Source organism: Triplophysa dalaica, chromosome 1, assembly GCF_015846415.1.
Source record: "Triplophysa dalaica isolate WHDGS20190420 chromosome 1, ASM1584641v1, whole genome shotgun sequence".
In the NCBI taxonomy this organism is placed as follows: domain Eukaryota; kingdom Metazoa; phylum Chordata; class Actinopteri; order Cypriniformes; family Nemacheilidae; genus Triplophysa; species Triplophysa dalaica.
The window spans coordinates 7240117-7249084 of NC_079542.1; the positions used below are offsets into that span (position 1 = coordinate 7240117).

The following is an 8968-nucleotide window of genomic DNA, read 5'->3' on the forward strand; positions in this document are numbered from 1 at the left end:
GCTGGGAGTTTTCTAAAACACAGATCAAGAGTAGCCTACAATACAAATCTGTGCCATTTGAGATTTTTTTAAGGATTGAAAGCATTGTGCAAAAGAAGAAATCAATAAATGATGAAACAGTAGAAAAAGATATTGAAATGACATTTCTGTTTCTTTCTCCGTCATACTTCCCTTTAACGCATTGGCCTTGAAATGTTTAAAGATCTTGTTGAGTTCTTATATATCACACAAGGACCTAAAATTAGAATTTAATAAACCATTCCATTGCAAAAAAATCGACATAGACATAATTAATGATAATAATTTTTATAAGTAGGCCTAATAGTTAATTGTGCTAATGATTAGCCTCACAAAAACTGGTATTTAAAGATGTATCATTTATTTAAAAACATTTTTACACTTCTAAGAAGTCTGCAATTGTTTTGTTAAATGTATCATCACAGTTGGCCTGCTTATACAACGCTTTTTCAGCAGGTGTCACCAGCACGTGTTTGATCTGCTTTCAACAGTGAATCATTTTGGGAAGTGGACGCATCCCGTTCGGTTAAATTCAAACTTTGAAAAGCTTCCTTTCTCCAATCGCTTTCTACCACTCCTTTATAAAAGTCTGTATCTCCTTTAAAGCCAATTTTAAAAGAACAAATCACTTTTTTACAACTTAAAAACCTGAAATAATCTTAGATTTTGAGGGACCAAATTGGCCTTAAATGTATAATCAACATCTGGGAAAAGCATCAACACATGAAATTGGTTCAGTCAATGTTTTCAAAGTTTGATACCACAAATATGTTTTTTAATAAGTTGCCTTTATGTATTCCCATTATAAAGGGATGGTGCACAGCAGCAGTCGAGAGTTCTAGCGGGGGCTTGGGCGGATATTCGCCATCCTATTTAAGGTCAGTGGATGGATAACCAGCGTTTTAAAAAGATATGGTTCCTACAACCTATCAAACAGCTTGTTGTTTATAAAACATGTTCATATCGAGTTTTTTACTTTTTTTTATTCCTCAAATAAATGGGTCAGGTTCTTACGTCGTCTGGGCAGATCCTGTAACAAAGGGAAATCAGTCCTGTAAAGTCATCAGTTTCACTTCTTACTGCTTTATACCTACGTGTACTGTTTTGTTTACTGCGGTTTACTGTTGAAGATAACATCATGTGACAGCAGGAAGCAATGAGTCAAAATGACCAGGAAAATAACAAATTTCCTATTCAAATAGGCCTACTTTACATTTTACTTATTTGGCAGACGCTTTTATCCAAAGCGACTTACATATTATACTTTACATTCATTCTAAATATGTGCAATCCCTGGGATCAAACCCACGACCTTGGCGTTGCTACATCCTGGTCTAAACACTCAGCTACAGAAAAAGACTTTAAATTGACTGTTGACTTAAGGAGTAACAGTAGTTTCTTTATAAATAAATCAAACATATTATTTTTCAGTGCCATATTATGTCAAAAATTTGAAAGTAAACAACAGAAATTCATGTAAATGAACTTTAACAAGAAGTCATATAATAACATACTTTATTTTTAGAACTGCTAATTATATTGTTAGTAGGCTCATCAAAACAACCCGAAGTCAACATTATAAATATCAACAAAACTGAATTTATATAAATAGATATAACAGTGCGTCAAAGTTTAAATTCACTCATTGCAACAGTATTTTAAATCGGGCTTTTTCTCCTTATTTTTTAAGAGTCCAGCGACCTCTGCTTATAATTGTCAGTGGTGTCCACAGTGAATGTAGATTTTTGATCTGCTTGCTGTCTTTTAGGCCTTGCTGTCAGACACATCCACAGAAAGATGTAAAACCCTGCCAAAAGAAACAGCAATATTTTCATTTTCATTCAAAAAATCTTGCTAAAAATGTTGAGGTTTAATTGAATACACAAACTGATTTAATACATAGCTTGAAACCAAACATATTTTTCAGGGTAACCCTACCTTGCATGGAGTTCAAGATGCAGAACAGGTAGAGAATGGGGTTGTTTGTATATCCAGACGTGAAAAACACCAAACCCCATGTGATACCCAACAGACACATTAAGCCCAGAACTGTGCTGACATACTTGCAGACATTCACAGTTTTTCTCTTGTTGTCAACTTTTTGAAGCATAAAGATCTTTACGGAAACTGTGATCAGGATTCCGGTGTTGAACAGGAATATGATGGCAAAGTAGGAAATGTTCACCGCATATGGGATCGAATCCCCTGTTGTCCAGCAACTGAAATGAAATAATAAACATTGATATTCATTTGAATAATTACAGAGATGTGGGGCGCTGAATATTAAATGAGGAGTGAAAGAAAACAGCTCAGTATGCTTTTTGCAAAGCAAATCTTAATGCGTTTTACATTGAAAAATATGACCTATAGGCAGGTGAACATATACCATTTTCCACTCTGTCTCTGCTATAGGCTGTTTCCCCCAGAAAATGAAAATTCTGTCATCAGTTACTCACACTCTCACTCACATTTTAAACCTGCATGGCTTTCTACTGCAGAACACAAAATAAGATATTTTGAAGAATGATTGTAACCGAATCACGACGTTGCATTGGTTTGTGTCTATACAATAGAAGTGCATGTTCGGTTACCAACTTTCTTCAAAATATCTTCTTTTTTGTTCTGCAGAAGAAAGAAAGTCATTAAAGTAAATTATGTTTTTAAATCACTTTAAAGCATTGCAACATAATGCACATTTTCATCTAGAGCAGTATTATAATGTTACGACTTACATTTCCTTTGTTTTACTGGCATCTGATAATGTGATTTTTGTAGTACCATACAAAGGGTTCCTGTTAACCATAAGTAGACCTCCAATTATAATAGCTGGGACTCCTGTCAAAAGGGTAAGATCACAGAATGAGTTGCATTTCAAAAAGCTTTTGCAAAATTCTCTTTATCATAACTTTCTGCAATGTACCTGTTTCTGCAGGTTTCATGTTTTGATATATTTCTTACCCCATCCAATCAGAGAGAGCTTGGCCATGTAGTGCTTGATGTAAATGTTAAACACTCTGACCAGAAGAATGTAGAGGTGCAAAGCTTCAATGGCCATCCAGGTGAAACAACACAACAGACTGTATTGTATCACCACAGCAACAAACACACACAGTCCATTTAGATTCAATGTTGCAGCCCATTCGCTGAGCATAAAGGTGATGTTGAGCAGGAACAGAGCGGCACTCAGAGACACATGGATGCTCCTGGACACTTCTTTCCTGCCTTTACTGTAAAACACAAATCATCTATTTGGACTATGTGTTTGACGCAATGGGGTCTGAAAGTCACATTGCAAATTCACTAATATAAAAATTGATAATACAATGTTTGTACAGTGTGTTTTGTGCAATAAGGAATAATGTAATTCAGAGATTGCAGATGATACACATTCAAAATGTAAGAGACTGCACCTGTTGATAATAAAGGTCAATATGGAGCAACCAGAAAATACAGCAGATAGACCGCAGCCTATGTAGCTGATGTATGACATGATTGTCCAGTGCTCTTCATCTGTGTTTTGCAACTCAACCTGTTCAAAGAGAATGAAGAACAAAGGGAGTGTTTATGGGGGTGGTGTACACCACCGAATATTTCCAGCAGCTACCTTCACTCATTTATTAATGAATTGGACAGAAAGCTTTTGTAGGTTCTCACCAGAAGCACGGCAAATGCAGTCATGTGGTTACATGAGCACTCCACAACATAATCTCTGATGTTTCTGGTGGAACAGCCGTCATCTTTCCAGATGAATTCTTGTAGGTGAAATTAAACGAAATAAATGAAATGAAGTAATGAAATAAAAATAAATATGTATTAATGTCAATGCCACAGAAAAAGAAACTACTTCATGATTTGTTTGTTCCACAAAGAAACTGTTTGTTAGCGTCCATACCTTTTTCATCAAAGAACTGACATGAATAATAGCTGCTGTTTCTCTAAACATATCGAAAACAAACAAAAGAAAAACAGAATGAATAACCATATAGATATCTGAAAAGTACTATCAGATGTTACTTACAGTTGCCATTTTGACTGGGAAATATATTTTAAGTAGATTCTTCAAATTCACAATGTCATGTCCAGGAACTTCAATCCGTGTGACTTTAGATACAATAATTGCATTTTCCAGTTCAAACTATTCAAATGACAGTAAAAAGATCTCATGAATTTACTGGTAAATCTTTAAAAGTGTTATTTTAATGATTTTTTTACACCAATGGCAAACACATTTAACAGTCAGCAGAAAGAAAAATAATAAATTGCTCACTGTAAATTGCTCGCTGGATTTGTAAGAAACTACACCAACTTTGTGCTCTCCCCCTAAAACGTTTTGGAAAATCTCCACTGGGATCCATATCTGTGCTGCTTCCATATCATTAAACAGCTTAAATGAAAGAAGATCAACATGATATCACATCAAATTACATTAAATTAGTGACCGGAATACTACAAACTTATAAAAAGTTGACATTTTGATTGTCTACACTGAAAATAAATCTGTTGGATCTGTACATCGGTTCCACATAATTTAATGTTCAAGTTGCCCAATTTATGTTCTTTGAACAAACATGATTTTGATATGTAGACATTTCAAATTTTGATTTCAAGTTCGGAACTCAAATATTTTCAGTCAATATTATGTAACATTTTCATTTATCTATTTCAAAATTTACGTTTATTTTAATTGAGAATTTCAAGTTTAATAATATAAACTCCCACAGCCTAAGCAAATGGCACTTCAGAACAATGGTAACCCTGAAACTCAAAAATATAACAAACATTAAACACTTACCAGTTTTTCTCTTTAATGATAAAACACATATAATTATTCTGAAAATGCATTCTCACTCAAAGCATGCTGGGAACTGGAAATCCTCTGCCCAGTTCTTACAATTCATTCATGTAGGCCCAACTTAAATGGATAACATAAGTACAAGAAAAATAATGGACACGTTGTGTCCATTATTTATAGTAATTGTGTTGAATTAACCTAAATTTAAGTTTAAATTAAGTGAGCGGGAAAGGTAGCAAAATTCCCTTTTCAGTGTACTGGTCTCAAAACTGTATAATGCGGATTCTTACCTCTGAAGCATTGATATGGATTTCTGTTGTGTTTAAGTTGGTCTTAACCACAGCTAGGTCAAGACCAGAAATTTGGAGACCCGGGTTTCATTAGTGCAGATCGTATTGATGATGCTCTGTATGATTTTTGCCTCCAGTCTGGATAATGATAACATCAACAGTGATAAAAAGTCAAGATCATAATCGTATATTTTCAGATCTTTAAATATAGTCGACTTTTACCTGATGAAGGTTTCTAAAGTAATAATATCTGGACATCGTTCCCTCATTTTATGAAGAGATACTAAGTCTGTGGGGGGTGGGACTAAGGTGCATTCTGCTTTTTGGTTAGATTTACCATCACCTCCTATCTGATTTCCTGAAGAATCTTTAGGGGAGGTACTATTCTTAGAATTGTTATCCTGTGTACTGGATATGCCGGGCTTTGATGTAGTTGTTCCTGTAAAAGGATAATGCAGTGTCAAAATAACATCCTAAGTATACACTTTTAAAAATAAAGGTGCTTAAGTGGTTCTTCACAGCGATGCCATGGCATAGAATAACGTTTTGAAGCACTTTTTAAGGGTATGGTGCTTCGCTAATACGATTATCATTAGCTCTTTTGTAAATACTTGGCAGAAATGTTGATGAATAAATATTTACACAAATGTGTTAAATAAAATGTAATGTAACATGAAAACTTGAAAAAATAGCCATTTTGCTTGTTTTAAATTGGTGGACTGCCACAAAACTGTGTAATTGAAAAAAAACATAGCTGTGTCCTGATACAAGATAAGTGATATATTTCGTCAGGTACCAACAGAAATATATTCATGTATCTAATCTTGACAACTTACCAGGTGATGTTTTTGAACTTCCTGGATCCACACCATAGATCACAGTCATGTAAAGGAGAAGTGTCATATATTCAGCTCTGTGGAGCATTGTATAATAAAGACAAAATGCATGAATGTAAGCAATTTTGTAATATAAACGCCTAAATCAAGAAATTAAAAGATTAGTTTGAGCAACAAAAATCTATTTTTAGCAGTGCACCTTAATACTGTGACATTGTAATGTTTAGCAGGCTAATATATTTCTCCCAAATATTAAAAGTATATATTTTTAAATCTTTAGTCTTTAACTCACCTAACCATTTTCTTCTTGACAGATTGATGGAAGTTGTGCAGCAACTTTGTAACACACGAAATGAATTTTCAGCGAACAGTGAAACACAAATCTTGTGGCTTCATACACACACCCAGTGAGCCACACTAAATACATCACATTTGTTTGTCAGCAGTGAGGTCACCATGTAATGTATATATAGCTACATTGCATGCTTTAGTTTGATATATTATATCATATGCCTTCTTTTTTTATGCCTTTTATTTTTAAAAGGATATTATTTTAAAATAGAATTTTAAAGATGTGTTAAATAACATTACTTGTCCACACTCTAAAAATAAAATTAGGGCTCAATATACTGTATTAACATTTTCTGAATTCATTTTTTACAGTTGTTATACCTGTACTTTACATTTTTCACTTCAATAAATTACATTTTAGCATTAACGAAAATGTCCCTATAAGGAAATGTTCTAGTAATTTTCTGCCAGTACTTTTTTATAGTGCACGTTTTATTAACATAACATACTCTATATATTCAAATGGTTTAATTTTATTTCACAGAAAACTTAACTAAGCAATACTACTCTTATGTGACATTATAATTGTCATGTTTAGTTATCGAGCTATATTGGATTATTTGAAATGTTTGAAATGTTGTAAATACAAAAACAGTTTAATTTCTATCTTATGTAAATTAACTTGTTATATCATGTATCTATATGCTGATAACATCAATGTACCTTGGTAACTACACAACAGTACTGGTTATTGTATCATGTATGGCCATATGAGTCGATGGAAAATTAATTTATTATTTTAAAGACATTTGAATGATGGGAAAGTATAGCTTGTACTCTGACAAGCATAGCTTCGACACATATTTATGCAATGTTTAACAAGTCAAATGTATTTTTTTTAAAGCAAGTCATTTAGTTCTTATGCTTGACGCCCTCTGTAAATAAATGAATAAAAAAGTAATTTATGATTTTATACATGAATCATTTGTGTCTTGTAAAATGTGATATGTTGTATACAGTTTACAAGCTGCTGGTACAAAATGCTTACTGTATGTACAGTACACAGATGACAGCATGCTAATATTCTGACAATATTATACTGATATAATAATTCAGTATACCCAGTTGATGGTGGTGTATGTTAGATTTATTAAATGTATCATACTGAATTCATTAAAAAACAAATTCTTTGTGAATGTTTTCCCTAAAATGAAATAATATTTGCCTGGGTGCTTCTGTACTGGCCAGCATAGTTCCTGGTGAAGGTTTAACAGTATTAAGGTATTAACAAAAGGACTTTTTTTGGTTTGTCGTGACAGAGGTTCAGAAAAAAAAACTCTCAGCAGTAAATGATGTTCTTGTCTCTGACAGTCACTGACAGTATTTTAATAAAACGCACGAGAATGTTCAAAAAGTCTTTAAAGCTTCGCAGAGCACAGGCGGCCCTAATGACAAACACAAAAATCTTCCCCCAATGTCAAGTTAACAAATGTTTTGCTACACTTCTTGCAATTCCTTCAGTTTCTCAGAGACTGTTTTTAGTGGAATGCCAAAATTGTAATGTGGGTCAGCTACCCACCCACATTGCTGTAATGTGTATGTATGATAATATACGCACACTTTATACTTGAACAGACAAAGTCAAATGTTGTCTGCAGGGACAGTTGCAACATTTATCAAAATGTGATAGAATATATATTTTATAATATCAATGAGCACTTTATTTGTGAACAGACATGTGGGTCTTAAAAAGTTGAACTGGCAAAATATATTTTTTAGGAAAATCACAACACTGAAAATGTACTGAAATACTATATGCATTTCTCTGAACTTTGAGTTTGTGTGTTTGTGTGTGTCTTAACAGTTAAATTGACTGTATAAGGTCTAAATTGGAAAACATATTTCTAAGTAATGAGTAACAAACCATGTTTTGACTAATCTTTACAACAAATTTGTACTACAAATAGTAATATATAAAGTTTCAACTGTCCCTACACTGGCAGTCATGATAATATTTGCTATGTTGTACACAATAACTTTGACACTTGTTAGCTATGTCTTTCAGAGGCTAAGAATATGATATATAGTATATGGATATAAATGTTTCACACACATAGTTTAGAAAGTACGAGAAATTTCAGAGCATTAAAAAATACTTTTCATGATGAAATTGGATTTTGTCCACAAGGAATGGATACATATGGCAGATTTTTTCGCAGAAATAGGAAGGGGCAAACTAAGCATGCAGTATGAGCATCATCATTCTAGCTCATTCCTAATTGAAGAAATTGAAAAAACATCCAGGCCATGCGGTTGCAGTTGCAAACCCTAATACAGATAGTCAACAAACAATCAGATACAGCATTAAACCACAACAGTTTGAGAAGAAACAGGTGATGACTGATAATATTGGTCAAAAAGATACTATTGAGTTTGGACTTAGATTCGTGTAGTGTGGTTATTGACCGGTGGCACCAGGGTTCCAAAGTAAAAGGTTCATAAACAAGCATTTTAATTGATCAAGAGTTTGACTGCTGAAAACAGATATTAAAACAGATTCAAATGAAACAGATTAAAACAGGAAGTTCATTCTGCATTGCCTTTTTAGTTAAATTATGAATTATTCTGCTTCTTGTTGAGGTGACTGTAATGGAAAGGTTCAAAAACGCAAGGATGGTGCTAATGGTTTTGTCTGACTGTATTCGGTAGGTGGCGCCCTTGCAGTATTTTTCATGCCTCGA

At 33.5% G+C, this 8968-nt stretch overlaps 1 protein-coding gene across 2 annotated transcripts; it reads right to left on the minus strand.

Annotated features, from left to right (window-relative positions):
* Positions 1–1516: 1516 nt before the first annotated feature.
* On the minus strand, positions 1517–6330 carry LOC130426777 (adhesion G-protein coupled receptor G2-like). 2 transcript variants are annotated; one of them, XM_056753711.1, is made up of 13 exons: positions 6229–6330; positions 5937–6013; positions 5323–5539; positions 5101–5238; positions 4286–4402; positions 4037–4153; positions 3911–3953; positions 3673–3770; positions 3429–3547; positions 2977–3245; positions 2751–2853; positions 1957–2237; positions 1517–1825 (listed from the first exon to the last, which is right to left on the minus strand). In XM_056753711.1, exons 5-13 carry the CDS (start codon positions 4388–4390, stop codon positions 1704–1706), a joined length of 1257 nt encoding a protein of 418 aa, XP_056609689.1. In that variant the 5' UTR covers positions 4391–4402; positions 5101–5238; positions 5323–5539; positions 5937–6013; positions 6229–6330; the 3' UTR covers positions 1517–1703. The 2 variants fall into 2 exon arrangements, with proteins under 2 accessions (XP_056609689.1, XP_056609696.1); XM_056753718.1 differs by having other exon boundaries at positions 4286–5238.
* Positions 6331–8968: the final 2638 nt, after the last annotated feature.